Raw genomic sequence first — 15911 nt, forward strand, 5'->3', positions numbered from 1 at the left:
GTTCTTATTTATATAAAAATAAAATTACGATAACCATTCCTATTGTAAAAATAATTGAAAATGTATTTTTATCGTGACTTGTCGCATTGCGTCGGCAACCTTCGGCAAATATAACCCGGAAGTAAACTTACGGCACGTGATGAAAGGATGAGCAGATAATAACAACACTGGTCTTTACTGTTCGCTTCGTGTAGCAGCTGGAAGCACTATTTCAGCAATGATGGAACCGTTTATCCGTTTTTGTTTATTCCATACTGTCCTTTTTACTGTCGTGGGAGTTTCCAATAGTCTTCACGACGGCCCATTGACTTTGTTGATTTCGTTTGACGGTTTTCGATGGGATTATCTTCAGAAGGTCGATACACCAAATTTTGACCTTTTGATATCGAACGGTTCTTTTGTTCCTAAAGGTATATTGCCAACTTTCATTACAAAAACATTTCCAAACCATTTTACAATTGCAACTGGTTTGTATGAAGAAAGCCATGGCATGGTTGCGAATAACATGTACGATCCTGAACTTAAAGAAAAATTTCACATCGGTGACGAAGATAGTACCAGCAGTAAATGGTGGGACGTTGGTGCAGAGCCCATCTGGGTTACCAATCAGAAACATGGTGGCAGCAGTGGCGTATACTACTGGCCCGGGAGCGAAGCGGAAATCAAGGGTGTTCGACCGGATCACTATAAAAAGTACAGTAAGACAACATCCTTTAAAACGCGCATCGACGGTGTTATTGACTGGTTTACCGGTGACAATCCTATAAATTTAGGTCTGTTATATTTCAACGAGCCAGACCACACTGGACATCAGTATGGCCCAGACTCTGATGAAATCCTGGATGTCATTAGTATGTGTGACAATACAACAGGTTATCTGATCCAGAGATTACAAGAAGCTGATCTCTTTGATAAAATTAACATTTTAATAACAAGTGATCATGGCATGACGGAACTCACTGCAGACCATGTAATTCAACTGAGTGACTACATAAATACAGATTTGTTTGATTTGGTGGACTCAGGTCCTGTTGCGGCCATGAATCCATTCGATAGTAAGTATGTTTTACCTTTTAGTTATATCCTAGAGGAAATAAATTTGACCATCATCGAGACAAGATAAGTGTAGTGTTCACAAGATTTACTTTATTGTGACACAGATACTGTATACCTTTTAGGTAGAAGCTTCTACATCCATAGACTGTCCTTGGTTAAGTAATAGATAACCACCAACACGGAGGAGTTACCTTGAGAATCGCTGAGGTGCTAGGTCAAGGCGATTCTAAACCAGAAACTCTAGGGGGTGGTAGGTCACAATTATCACATAAGCCCACCTGATGTGCTTAGCCCATCCCAATCGCAACGTACCTAAATAGACAATGGTTGTTACTATTAGGTTCTGCAGAACTGGCCAATCTTTTGTTTTCGTTTGTGAAGTCAATAGATGAAAATCAATAGCGGTCAATAATGATTTGCATATTGTGAAGATTCCACCTGGTCACAGAGACGAAAGTCATGCTTTTGAATGTCTAATATTCATCTTTAATTTCCAAAACCATGTTGCCAGAGATCATTTCGTGGATTAGTGGTTAGCACAGAAGGCTCTCAAGTGAAAGTCTGTAGGTTCCAATTCTGGTCTAGGCATGCATTGTTTAGGGCCTTGTTGGTGTTGTTAGTGTGGCCTTTGGAGGGTTCAGCCAGGTCGAAAAAAAAAAGTTAGGCACATACATGTAGTGACTAGCGACTGAGCAAATGGGAAGTATCACTGCTGTTGAAAAATAGAGACAAATCTATTTATACCACTCAAACCTGAAACATAGAAACTGCAAAATGTAGTAGAGTCAGAACCAGTCGCAACATACTGAAATAAACAATTGTTTTAACCATATAGCTTCTGACATAATTCCGTAGTAGGTTCTGACAGAACACTGCAAATTGAGGAGTTTACGGAAATAAATACTGCCGAGAACAATACTGTAATGTAGAGATTGTGGTTAGTGTGATAAAGAATAATTATTTAATATTAGAACATGGGCTCCTTTATCAGCATTTTATGTTATTCCACTCCCATTCACCATATGGCAATTCAGCGAAATGGCAAATTCAACGAAATAACATGTACAGTGCCCCTGCTATCTCATGGATTGTATTAGGCATCATTTTACAAGTGGTATAGCAACAAACTGATGATGTCAAATCACCCTACACAATACACAGTGCCATAATTACAAGGCGTCTGTGTTTTGTGTACGGCAATTTGACGTCATCAGTTTGTGGCTATACCACTTGTAAAATAGTGCCATGTATTATCTGCTGTACACGTAAATGCTGCCCACCTGCTTCTGGACCGGTCTCACCATGGAGTTAATTACCACCATGGTCTCACAAAGACATGACCAGTTAGAGATGGCTCCTTAGGATCATGTCCATAGAAGGATGTCAGATGCTTTTGCCTCCATGTTCATACACTGTGAAGGACGAAGTGCATATTGCTAGTTAGTCTTGAAGAAATTGACATGTGTAGAACTGTGTATGTTTTTTGTGATGATATTATCCACAAAAGCAAAGTAGAAACTTGCTGGTCAATCAATACTGCAATGACCCTCATTTAATCACCAGCATTCAGTTTATCTTAATTTTAATTGGTTGTTGCTAAATGGTAATATTGTGGTTGGTTTTCAGTTTTTTTCACACATGGATGTCGGGCATTCTGAGCCATCACAAATTATTGAGCATGTTTAAAAATTTACCAGCATGCCAACTATAGTATACATGTACATGTACATATTGGCAATCAGTAATGTTATATTCATGGCGTACCATTTGTTGTAGTTTTAGGCTTTAGTATGTTGTTTCAGTGAGTATCTAGATCTCACAAAAGATTTTGATTCTTGTTCCTACAGGCCGGAATATATTGACTGTTTACAATGCCTTGGCAAAGAAACATCCCAACATGACTGTCTATCTGAAAGACGATATACCAGACTACTTTCACTACAAACACAATCCACGTATCATGCCAATAATTGCATCAGCTGATGAAGGTTGGAGAGTTGTGCTCAATAAAACTTCATTGTTAAATAATACAGGTGAGATTTTTGCATATTTTTTTAGCAATCTATAATTTATAGTATACAGAATATATTTATAGTACACTACTGTTTTCTACAATAGTGTAGAAACACAGTTCAACAATATGAGCAAGACTTACAGAAAAATTATCATGTTTATACATTATGAGATTTGAATTCCAATTACTACCATCTGATCAGATCATAAGTCATATTATTGCATAAAGAATATGGAAGAAACTGTAATATCGGAAATGTGTATGTTTAAGAAGTGTACTACAATAATGTGAAGAAGGGTTTGATGGATCACATAATTGAGTATTCAATAACAAAACAATAGTTATGATAATTCGATATCCACAATTTGTACAGTTCAATTTAATTTTTCTAACAACAACATTGCCCCAGCAAGTTAAGCTGGAGCCTGATGGTCTTTGACACAAGTCATTATTGTGAATGAACATGCTGGAATAGAATTGGAACTTATTCAATTACTTTTCATGAACTGATGAAAAAACAACATAACTTTTCATTTGAAAGTGTCACTACCATTGTTGCCAGAGGAAGTGACACCAGTATCAATGAGATACAGTTGTATGTCTAGACTCTTTGTACAGTTGGTAAATATACTTTTAGAGCAAGTCCATATTCCTATGATGTCTGATTGTCAAGGTAGCAAATAAGCTGAACAATAAAACACTACACATTTCCTTGGTGCTTGTGTGCATGTTTAAATTGTACTTCACATAAGACTGCAGACCTTGTTGATAAGAAATGATATTTGGAAATGATTCAGTGATGAAATGAATTTCAAGTTTTCTAGTATTGCTAATATTATTACTTGTGCAGAGTTAAAGGAGTTTTGTGATGTAGATACCACAGTAGATTCTTAAGCCATAGAGTGCTGTAATTTTTCTCACCAACATTTCACCAATATTTATGAATTTTTCTGTAATTTTTTTTGATAATTTTTTTCCAAAAGGAAATTTCATTGGTTACAGTTTTTATGAAAATTTTGGCTGAAATCAGAAAAAAATTGACTGGGGTACATTTTATAAAGGTGACAAAAATTGACTTTGGCGCTCAAAGGGTTAATTATGTAAGAACAGTGAAATAACAAAATTTGCTAAATTATTGTGTGCGTGCCAGTCATGACTTATAAAGATGATTCATATTAGGACAATATGGTGGTTGTGAGTTTTCCATAATAACAAATACGATGTTCTATTTTTGGCTGTATACAGTAAGCATGATTCATACTCAGACAGTATCTGATGTATTATGGGAGTTGCAAAGGTTTAAATGACAAGTCAAGATATTTCCAAGGTTTCTTGAAATTTTGGATAAATTGCCATAGACCCAACAATATACATGATTTAATCTTATGGGCAGATTCATGAAAGAAATTAAATATACAAATACTATTTCTGTATTGTTGACACATGTTCTAACCATTTTTCAGATCAATATATGTATAAAGACATTTATTCAGTTAAAAAGTGAAATACATATGTCCTTGGTTACATAATATTGTTTAGAGGATAATTTCAAACGAGAATTTCAAGCAAATCCTATTGTGTTTCAGGATATTGTAAAATCATCAAGTTTCTTAAAAGTGTAAAATAATAGCAGTTAACACCACTTTAGAGAAATTATGAATTTGTTCCACAGTGAACTGACCAAACAGAGAGGAATCGTATTAATACTTTTATTGATATTCATGCCTTTGAACTTTGACTGTAGAAAGAGTTTGTCCAGTCTGTGAATAACATTTTTAATTCAGGTGACTTAGGTACTGTGTGGTCTTGTCACAAAAGGTAGAATGTAGAGACCCAATTCTGGAATTGTCTGTAACACCTTGTGATCAGTTCTACATTTTACCACTTTTAACCTTTTATTGCCAAAAACATATGTATCGTATGTACATGTATAATAGTAATGATGGCCCTCTGTACAAGAAAATAGAAATGAATGTGTTCGAGGGAGATCTGTTTTCTGTAAATTTTATATAATGAGAAATTACGCATAGGTATTGTCAGAACCTCAAAACATGCCATGAGACACCATGAAAACAGTCAATGTTCAACAAACCTTCACCATCATGTAATGAAAGCACATGTTAAGACAACAATTAGTGTGTTTGGTATCTGCCAGGAAAATATGTTGTGTTTTTACCAAGAGCAAGTGAAGCATAGTGGCTACTACTCTTTAATTTTGGTAAAACGATAAGAACTTTTTAGTATAACAATGTTGCCATGCAAATTGGCAACTATGATATCAGAAATTCTTTTAGAGAACACTGAAAATTTCTGCTCAAACAAACTACACCATCTAAAAAGGTTATTTCTTTGCAATAATGTCTTCCATCAGCAATATTATTTGAGCAAGAATAGTAACTTTTGAACGGTACTTCATGATACATAAAAATGGCTTTTTAATGCATTTTTGCACTTTTGAATGCATTCAACTGTTGGTCATTTTAATGGCAATGTTTTATTTTGTATATCCAAGCAAATGATAGATTGTCTGATTCAAATAGAAAACAGCTGCTGCCCACATTTCAAAGAGACCAATTTAGCATTCACTGTACAGTCTTCCATTAAATGGAGCCAATTACTGTAAACTAAAAACAGAATCCTGGCTGTCTTCTGTTTTTTAGCTGTTGTGTTTACAGGCATGAACTCTCTGAAAGCATCTGACATGACAGCGTTGAAATTTGGTTTGTAGGTTTCTGGGAGGGATCTCTTTCAAACACTTTAAACAGGCACTGTCACTCTACTTTGTAGAGGAACTGTGAAACAGCTGACAAATTTAGGTGATAAAATTAACAGATGTAAATCTCTATAAAGGCCAATTTTCATGCTCATTGTCAGTCAAAAATCATATTATTCATATCATTATCTCTATTCTGGTAGCTTTCAAATTTATCATATTGGTTTGCAGGGATGACTTCACACAAATGACAATTGATGACAAAATTTGAATGTATAAAGTTTTAGGATCAGTTTTCACTTTTCAGTCAACTTCTCTGAAAGCATATGACTTAAAGCTTTAAAAATTTGTTTGTAAGATTCAAGTATTATGATTTCATTCAGAGACTTTTTAATTATGACAGAATTTGCAAAGGTAAATTATTAGGTCAGTTTTCTCATTTTGGTGAAAAAACATTATTTTCTCTGAAATTCTTAAGTTTCATCTATTAAAATAACATTTTTACAAATGAATGATACCAAATGGTACCGATATCTGTTTTTAACAAAATAACCAAAAATACTAGCTGTACATTGAATAGTCACTTTAACTATTGCTACATATACATGGACAGATGTAAATTGATAGAAACTTATTACATAAATGTACATGTACATTCAAAAGGTAACCTTGCTCTTCACAAATTCAATGTGGTACATTAAATTTTCTAAGGGCTACTTTGTTAAATGTTTCTTGAACAAAACCCCAGAAACAGAGAGATTTTGTCCACTCAGTAGTGGTATTCACATTATCTTCATTTCCAACAAGTATTTTATCACATGATGTGAAGTGAAACTCATCCTTAATTTTATGGTGATGTCGACTATTGTGTACGTCCATATGGCAATGAAGGTTTAACAATTGTCTCCACTGTGAGGCAGGTCCATGTGCAGCAGGCAGGTCCCTAGATTACCAGGCATTGTTAATAACATATTGTGAATAGTATTTTTGGAGGTTTTGCAATATTAAATGATTTTTGCATGAGGTGGCATTCCTACTATCCCAGAATATGCTTGTGTTGATGATGGATCCAATTATGGTAATATTAAATACAGAATCCTTGCGTGTCTCATAATTTTTAGCCGCTGTGTTTACACACATAATATGGTAAAGCTGTCTGAGTGCCTGCCCATCTGTCTATCTAAAAGAACTGCTGATCAGAGTCAACTTAAATTTGGAACATTATAGTAGTTACTGAGTGTAAAAAACAATAAACAAATGTCAGTAAAGCTTGCATAATGCATGTTTACTTTGGACATTTTGTTTATTTTGGACATCTATGGATACATGCATCAAGTGATGGCCATAGCCAAGTGATTTGATATTCATCTAGGGATGGCCATGGCCAAGTGATTTGATATTCATCTGGGGATGGCCATAGCCAAGTGATTTGATATTCATCTAGGGATGGCCATAGCCAAGTGATTTGATATTCATCTAGGGATGGCCATAGCCAAGTGATTTGATATTCATCTAGGGATGGCCATAGCCAAGTGATTTGATATTCATCTAGGGATGGCCATAGCCAAGTGATTTGATATTCATCTGGGGATGGCCATGGCCAAGTGATTTGATATTCATCTAGGGATGGCCATAGCCAAGTGATTTGATATTCATCTAGGGATGGCCATAGCCAAGTGATTTGATATTCATCTAGGGATGGCCATAGCCAAGTGATTTGATATTCATCTAGGGATGGCCATAGCCAAGTGATTTGATATTCATCTGGGGATGGCCATAGCCAAGTGATTTGATATTCATCTAGGGATGGCCATAGCCAAGTGATTTGATATTCATCTAGGGATGGCCATAGCCAAGTGATTTGATATTCATCTAGGGATGGCCATAGCCAAGTGATTTGATATTCATCTAAGGATGGCCATAGCCAAGTGATTTGATATTCATCTGGGGATGGCCATAGCCAAGTGATTTGATATTCATCTAGGGATGGCCATAGCCAAGTGATTTTTATGGGGTTCACATCTAGGCCCAGGGCCAGCCAGAACTAATCCGGCAGAATGTGAGAAGATAAGCTAATCTTTTGTCCGCGTTCACATTACGTTCAACGCTGTCCTAGCAGCGAGCCTGCAGCGGGATTTACTGCAGGTCTGCTGCCCATAATCTGGCTAAGTTCTTCGTAAAACATACAGGTCTTTCTTCCCCGACCACTTGTCCTATTATTATCAGAAACTTTTTTGAATTCGGACTTCAAATGTTTCATCTTACGTTTGCATTGATCTGGGCTACGATCAAACCCTAGCCCTGCGTACGATGCTGTGTGTTCCGCTACAGCTAATCGCCCCGCTCACCACAAGTGAGCGGGGCGATTAGCTCACTTGTGGTGAGCGGGGCAATTAGCTGTAGCGGAACACACAGCATCATACGCAGGGCTAGATCAAACCCATGCTCTGACAAATGCTGTGAGATGATATTGTAGGCGATTCGATCCCTTGACGTGCCGTCCATCAGATTTTTCACCATATCTTCGTTCCAAATGCCTAAAAGACACTTGATTTCTTCCGTAGCCTAGTTGACTCCTCGACTCGCCATGTCTAAAATGATACTGAATCGTCGAATAGGTCAAAGACTACACTGCATGTCAACTACAGAGGGCGTCAACTGGGACCTGAGTGGGACAAAACGCATTCACATACGCTGCTTACTGCTCGGCCAGAGACCTGGATCGGCCACAAACCCTAGTCTTTTTTGGCTAATGTGAACGGCCCTTTTGATATTCATCTGGGGATGGCCATGGCCAAGTGATTTGATATTCATCTAGGGATGGCCATAGCCAAGTGATTTGATATTCATCTAGGGATGGCCATGGCCAAGTGATTTGATATTCATCTAGGGATGGCCATAGCCAAGTGATTTTGATATTCATCTAGGGATGGCCATGGCCAAGTGATTTGATATTCATCTAGGGATGGCCATGGCCAAGTGATTTGATATTCATCTAGGGATGGCCATGGCCAAGTGATTTGATATTAATTAAGGGAGGGCCATAGCCAAGTGATTTGATAATAATCAACATGGTACTCATCTATATGTATTTATTTTGTTTTGGAATCTATCAATACATTTGAAATCTTTTTCTGTTTGAAATTTATGGTAATGAAGTATTCTATTTTAATTTTTCCAATTCCATTAGATAAAGGCGGCCATGGTTACAACAACAGATTCAAATCAATGCATCCGTTTTTCATCGCACACGGTCCAGCAATCAAGCAGAATTTCACACTGGATCAATTCAATAATGTTGACATCTATCCACTGATCTGCAAAATCATGGAAATAAAAGCAGCTGCAAACAATGGTAGTTTGGCTGTTGCTGGAACAATGTTGGAAAGTCATGATCCTCATCATCATTCTTTCAAACCAATAAAGATATCCAAAAGGCTAATTATTGGTAAGTATAAAAAGAGTACATGTATACATTGTTTTCTCATACTGTTTGTGATCTGCAGGTCTGTACATACACACTAAGCCATTTACTGTCCCTGTTTAACCATGATACTTTTCATATGTACTGTTAAAATATACAGTATCCTATTCCCACCTCATTCTAATGGAGTTGTAGAGTTTGATTAAGGAAATGTTGACAAATTGTAAACTTTTGAACCCACTTTTTGATTGCATATCTCTAAATAGAAATCAGGATCAAGAGTTAGAATTGAAACAAATTTCATTTTTTGTTTATCTCAGTTTGTGACAGGAATATAGAAAAACAGTCTATTATTATTCTTTTGTGCAAATGTGGCGTTACTATTCCAAGACACAGTATTTTAAGTGTTGTGATAATTCTCATCTAGCTCCTAGTGCTGTATACATGGGTGTAGCAATAGTAGGTATTTATGTAAGTGCATCATACCTTGTTTCTGTATGTACATTTATGTTATACCAATTAATACTTGAATCATAAATGCTTAAATAGATACATATCGTATACTCAGAATGAAATTATTCTACAAATGCAAAGTGCCAGAAGTATAGATGAATTCATGAATTCAGTTTTCTCATTAAAATAGTGGTGTGCAGTGGCAAAGTTGTAAATGAAAAGATTTTTGTCTCTTACAGCCATTATCATTGCTGGAGGAATTGCTCTGATAGCTGCCATACTGCTGACTGGTATGTGTGTAAAACAACGTAGTTATCGCCTCAAAGACTACGTTCCAGATGTTCCTGACAAAGAAAGCAGAAAGGCACTTCTGTCAGAGGCAGAAGATGCTTGATAATTACACAGTTACTTGGTTTCAGCTAACTTTTCCCCATCTTTCCATTACTTTAAATGAAAACTCACACACTCCAAGATACACATCTACATACATGTAAATGTACTCTTGCGGTACATACATACATACATACATACATACATACATACATACATACATACATACATACATACATACATGCATACACACACACACAGTGACAGACAAACAGGGATCTTTGAGATCACAAGACAAAGAATACTGAATAGAAAATACTGATAAATCTTCAAGTTTCAGTAAAGCAAGTTTCAAAGGAGATATGTGATAGTGACAACCGGCTTTTATCAGATCAATATTATTAGCAAGCCCCCTACTTGATGTCTTTATAGGGTCAGAAATAGTACAGAGAGTTTTCCAATTGTACTTTTACTAAAGAACATAAAATTATTATTTCTTGTTCACAAGATATCCCACCACAGCTCCTGCTAATGCTAGGTTTTTATCGGGAATTTTATGTGAAGTTTTAAGTTATTTGCTTAGATATCAGTTTGGCTATGAGCTCTGATTTTTGTAATGGCATATGTGAAGTTTTCAAGTTACTAGAACTTTATCATTCTTTTTATTCGTTCTGTTCAGTATTGTAAACACGTTTTTTATCATTTTTTTTGACATTATGGTCAAATAGACCGTCAAGTATCAGTGTGCTAGGATAAACTTTATGACAATTGTTTGCAAAAACACATATACCAGTTCCTAGTTTAATTATTCAGTATTTCTTATATTGAAAATGAAGTCTCTTTCTAAAAATCAATTCTCTGAATAAAACTTGGTCAAAGACATGTTTTTTAGTCCAAGGTAAATTACATTTATTAATTGTCAAATTTGTCACTATTCGAGATGTTAAATACAATATTTATATACACACAGAGGTCAGGTAATCTTCAGAAACACGACAAAAGTATCTTGTCAAACTTTTATGAAGTGTAAATTTCACACTTTCACTCATCTGTTATGCAGCAAACATGTACGATAAATGACCACAGAAGTGAACATATCACATCCTAGGGCCATTCACTGGGAGTGATCCTAAAGTTTGTGTTTGTGACCATTTCATTGGCCCAATAATGGAAATACATGTTGTTGCTAGGGTATACACTTAGTGTGTTCTTGAAAATGTAGGCCAAAACTGATGTTTACGAAGTCTTATGGTACCACAGAAAAACTGACCTTAACTGCAACACTGCCTCTGAAGTGTCATTCTTTTTGAGTCCGCACATGAAAATGTAGTGCAATTTTCATCTCCATTCTTTGAACAGATGGTTTTCACAATATATAACTTTTCCATAGACTAATATACAGTGCATGACATTGAAGATACTTTGTTCCATTGATAGCAATCTGTGGTTACAGTGCTGTTGAAAATCTTGGGATTTCGAGTCAGAATGACAACTTTTCTTCAAGTAATGGATACTTTATATATTTTGATGTATTTTGGTTTTCATCATTTACCTGATTATCTCTCTGTTTTTTGTCCAATACCCAATGTTTCACTTAGATTAAGGAACCAGATATCCATTTCACTGTGACATCAGGTCTTGTATGGAGGAATGATGTTGTCAATTCTGATGTTAATAACTTTCTGGGAGAATCATGCAAATGCAATACTTTCTAAAACCATTGACGATGTTTTTGAGTCATTTAAGATTTTCCGTACTGTTATGTGTGCCCAATAATTACACCCAGTACCATTTAAATAATTTCTCATAAAGTATAGGCTGAAACTTTTAAAACAATTCAGAGCTGTTTACAGGTGTCTCATTGGAGCTATAGACAGTAGTTTCTCTACTCTGTCTCTACTCTGTTGTAACTTACACTTCACAGTATGTAAAATGAAAAAAGCTATTAGTACAAAAATGTTTCAAGAATGTCATCTTTGAAATTTATTGTGATGTCATCAATGTTTACAAACCTCTGCAAAAGAATTCTTACCCAGTGTTTCTCAATGTTTTTCTACAACATCTTCTGTTCTTTCAATATATTTCATCCAGAGTGTGTCTCACTTGGCATATTAACAAATCCTGTTTAAAAACTTAATTTATTCTTGCCTATTTAAAATGGGAAGTGTGTGTGTGCAATATTCTCAAGGTCCAATGTGTCATAGCAGTAGTGAGATATCTGATATATATAAATTGATATATTAGCTGATAACAGGAAGTTTTTAATTGTTTTCAAGTGCCTTTTACCCAAACTTCCTTCATATGCATGGTGACTTTCTTTTTCTGTTTTGAATTCCACTTGTTCCACTGTATTGTATTTCCTATAATTCCAGTGTAGAAGTAGAAACATTTTCCAACTCCTTAACTTCAGAAATTGATTTCCGTGAACAGTGAAACCTGTCTATTTAGGAAACCTGTCAGAATGCCAGGTGCCTGGTAATACTAATAGACAGGTTTCTGTTATAGACATTTATACATTTACATCTGTCCATAGGGGAACAGTGTCCTAACCGGAAAGAGTAAAGGATTGGTTTTCACTGTACATGTCAATTATAAAATAATACTTAAAAAATAGGACTTAACACAACTCTCATCACTATTGTATGGCTTTTTTCATTTATTGACATTTTTTGTACACAGTCTGATGTTCTTGTTAATTTGTATTTCTGTCTTCAAGGTTCACCTTTGGGTACTTATATATGCATGATGTAATGAAAAATGTGAATTGAGGAAACAACATCTTTTGTGATGTATACTTTAATTTTCCACATTGTTACATAAATACTTGCACAGAACCTATGAATTTAATAAACTAGGAATATTGATTCAAATTTTTTTATGTTTGTGTTATGCTTATAATCCCATGCACTACCAAAGTTTGTATAATTTCTGTTGTTCTTGACAAGGGACCAAGGAATGAATGTTTAGAGAGAAATGTCTTCTACTGGTAATTATGAATAATATTTTTATATTTTAGTAGAACAATCTGCAAACTGTGAATGCAATGCAGAATTTAATACCTTACCACAAAAATTATTTTGGACATATCAACCCAGGTATGGATGGTGAATGTGCTCTTAAACTGGTTTTGGTTTGGTCTTCACTTATGGTTTTGAAAGCTAGTAGAACTTAAAGTTAAGGATGATAGTCAAAATAACATAGGTATCAAATTAAGTGACATCATTGCTATACCGAGGGTAAATGCAAAACCATGTGCTCATTATCACCACCTGAGGGCGCACACATAGGAGGGCTGATGTGTAGTCTCAGTAGCTTTCAGCTTGTAGATTGGCTGAAACCTTTTTTGTTACTATTGGATATTTCCAGACACAGTAGCCATAGTCTCAGACTTTAAATAATCACAAAATTAATGACAATGTACCAATCCGATGTAGCATTCAGAACAACTACATATCAGAATGATTAGGCTGCCATGATCAAGAATATTCTTTATTTGTGGTTTTCAATTCTCTCAGGTTTTGCATATCAGGGCCTGAATGAATAGCTGTTGGTCAAAAGTTGGCTTCATTATCCCTCTGTGGAATGAGTAAAACTTTTGAGCCTGAGTTCAACTGATGTGAAGAAGAAAAATCATGCTATTATGCAAATTGTGGTGACTATTTCATCAAAAGCTACTGGTGTTCCAATATTTGTGTGAACACATACATTTCCGACACTTTTATAACACCCTGGCTTTCTTTAATACCAATTATTATTACCAAGCAGTTGGCATAACATTATCACATCACCCTGGCTTTCTATAAAATATTGTTACCACCTCGGTCAAACCCGGAATTCGAATGGACCACAGTACAAACAAACCCACCTGTGTAAACGCGCATAGACGAGGGTGTATTTCTATGAGCGTTAGTGCACATGTGGGTTTGTTTGTACCGCGATCACGTGATCTCTTGGGCGTACTGAGTCTGTAGAACGCATCGCGTCCTTTTTATTCCGGAGTAGAACCATTAGCAAACACGATGGGGACGTACAGGGCATCACCTGAAATGACAGTGTTTCCATTTGTTTTGGAATGCACAGTTGTTGTGACCTCAGTCAAGGGAGGCTACCTGTTTGTAATTTTTGGTCTTTTCTATGTTTGGTTTCTTGGTTTACATAACTGTCACATTTGACCGTATGTAAATTCATATACCATTGTAATTTTAAAATAATCACCCCAAACCTGCATATTCTTGATGACGTCATAGAACCTCTGTAATTGAAGTTTTAGAAAGGATGTATAATTGACTAAGCTTTCTCCCAAGTGGTTACACTGTACGACTTATAAGCTGATTCAGTTGAAAGATGGAATGATATCCAACAATGATGTTGATATACTTTATTTTGTTTATTGTTATTGCAACAATGAAAGTACATTGTTTTTGCATTCAAACTAGTCACGGTTTACCCAGACTGCAGTGGGGCTCTTCTTCCGGCCGCCCACACGGCCGGAAGAAGAGCCCCACTGCAGTCTGGGTAAACCGAGACTACATTAAAACGTAATATCACCAGGTACTGCCTATACCCAGGTAATCTCATTTATGCTTACACTGTGTCAGAAAAGTTAAAGTCTACTTGACATTAACATTGTTTTACCCCTTCAATTCTTCCCTCTGGTTGCTCACCGCCACTGGGCGTCAGTGCAACATTGTCATTATCTGTTTGGCTGAGTCGGACTTTGTGCTGTAAGCGACGGAAATCCATGTCCGGTCTTCTTCAGAATATTTACCTTTTGAAATGTCGCAATACCTGCCATTTGCATTGATCCAACACAAAACCGCTGAAGAAGCAACACCAAACGGTCAAAACAAGCACACAGTAAGTGATCTTACACACGAAGATCACTCATTGAACTGAAGTACAGATCATCTGTACACAGATCAGCTCGGTCAATAAATTCAAAATGCTGACAACATTTTTTTTATAATCATGATTTTTCTTATTTCCCAGTTTTAATAATGAGGTGATAAACCCCCTTTTCACGGAGGAGATAGCGATTTTGTAATTTTGTTGACAGATATTTTTGACAGCCACGCACAATGTTTTCAAGGAAACTACGGGAATTAAAGTTGCATCTGTGTCGGCAAAAGAAAGGGTATTGATTTTTGTGAATGTTCGTGACAGAGAAAATTTGCATGTTTAACAGGTGGTATGATCAGACCATATGAAGATGCTGATCACTTTACCTTATGTTACGAGGGAAACGCCCTCTATCATTTTTCTAGTGACCAGGTAACATAGTTTGAAATCCTTTTGTTTTCTTTTTTGCATGACCAGGTGTTTATGATTTTTTTGTCGTATATAAACGTGTTCATTGCCACGTCACTTTGACTTTCCGCAAGTGTTGGGATCGTCGGAAGTCCACGTCCACTGAGTTTCCATGTTTTGAAGACCGAGGCCGACTTTACGGATTTTTTCCCGTTGGTGCCAAAATTGTGACTGCCCAGTTTAGACACTTTGTGTGCCTGTTGACACCTGAGGAAGTTCTGGTATCAGAGTTCCTGTGAGAACATTACAGTTATTTGGAAACGTCCTAGTGGTAGGAGTTTCATGCTGTGACTTTCTACGAGGATTATTGTACTTGTGCGTCGAGCTGCTACGTGGCTGTTCTCCATGGACTGATGCGTCCGGACGGAGTTGGCACGGTGGATCAGTGTGTTTCAAGTTAAGAGAGCTCTCGGCGTCGCGCCTTTGGACACTTTCTGTTATTTATTTAAAAGCTAAAACTAATACGTTTTGTTATTTGGTCACGCTCATAATTTCAATATTGTAAGCTTATTTTCTTGCTGTCACTACGTGACGTTCTTCAATAAGAATAAGGAAATGTTCTCAATAACTTGCGTCTAGTTTCCTTTATTTGACCATCTTTTGTTGCGGCCAGC

General features: G+C 36.2%; 1 protein-coding gene across 1 annotated transcript; it reads left to right on the forward strand.

Moving 5' to 3' along the window:
* Nucleotides 1–123: 123 nt before the first annotated feature.
* Nucleotides 124–12860, forward strand: LOC139141732 (ectonucleotide pyrophosphatase/phosphodiesterase family member 5-like). Its single transcript, XM_070711358.1, has 4 exons — nt 124–1055; nt 2904–3089; nt 8974–9231; nt 9900–12860. The coding sequence occupies exons 1-4, from the start codon at nt 218–220 to the stop codon at nt 10052–10054; spliced, it is 1437 nt and encodes a 478-aa protein (XP_070567459.1). The 5' UTR covers nt 124–217; the 3' UTR covers nt 10055–12860.
* Nucleotides 12861–15911: the final 3051 nt, after the last annotated feature.

Source organism: Ptychodera flava, chromosome 10 (genome assembly GCF_041260155.1).
Source record: "Ptychodera flava strain L36383 chromosome 10, AS_Pfla_20210202, whole genome shotgun sequence".
Classification (NCBI taxonomy): Eukaryota; Metazoa; Hemichordata; class Enteropneusta; family Ptychoderidae; genus Ptychodera; species Ptychodera flava.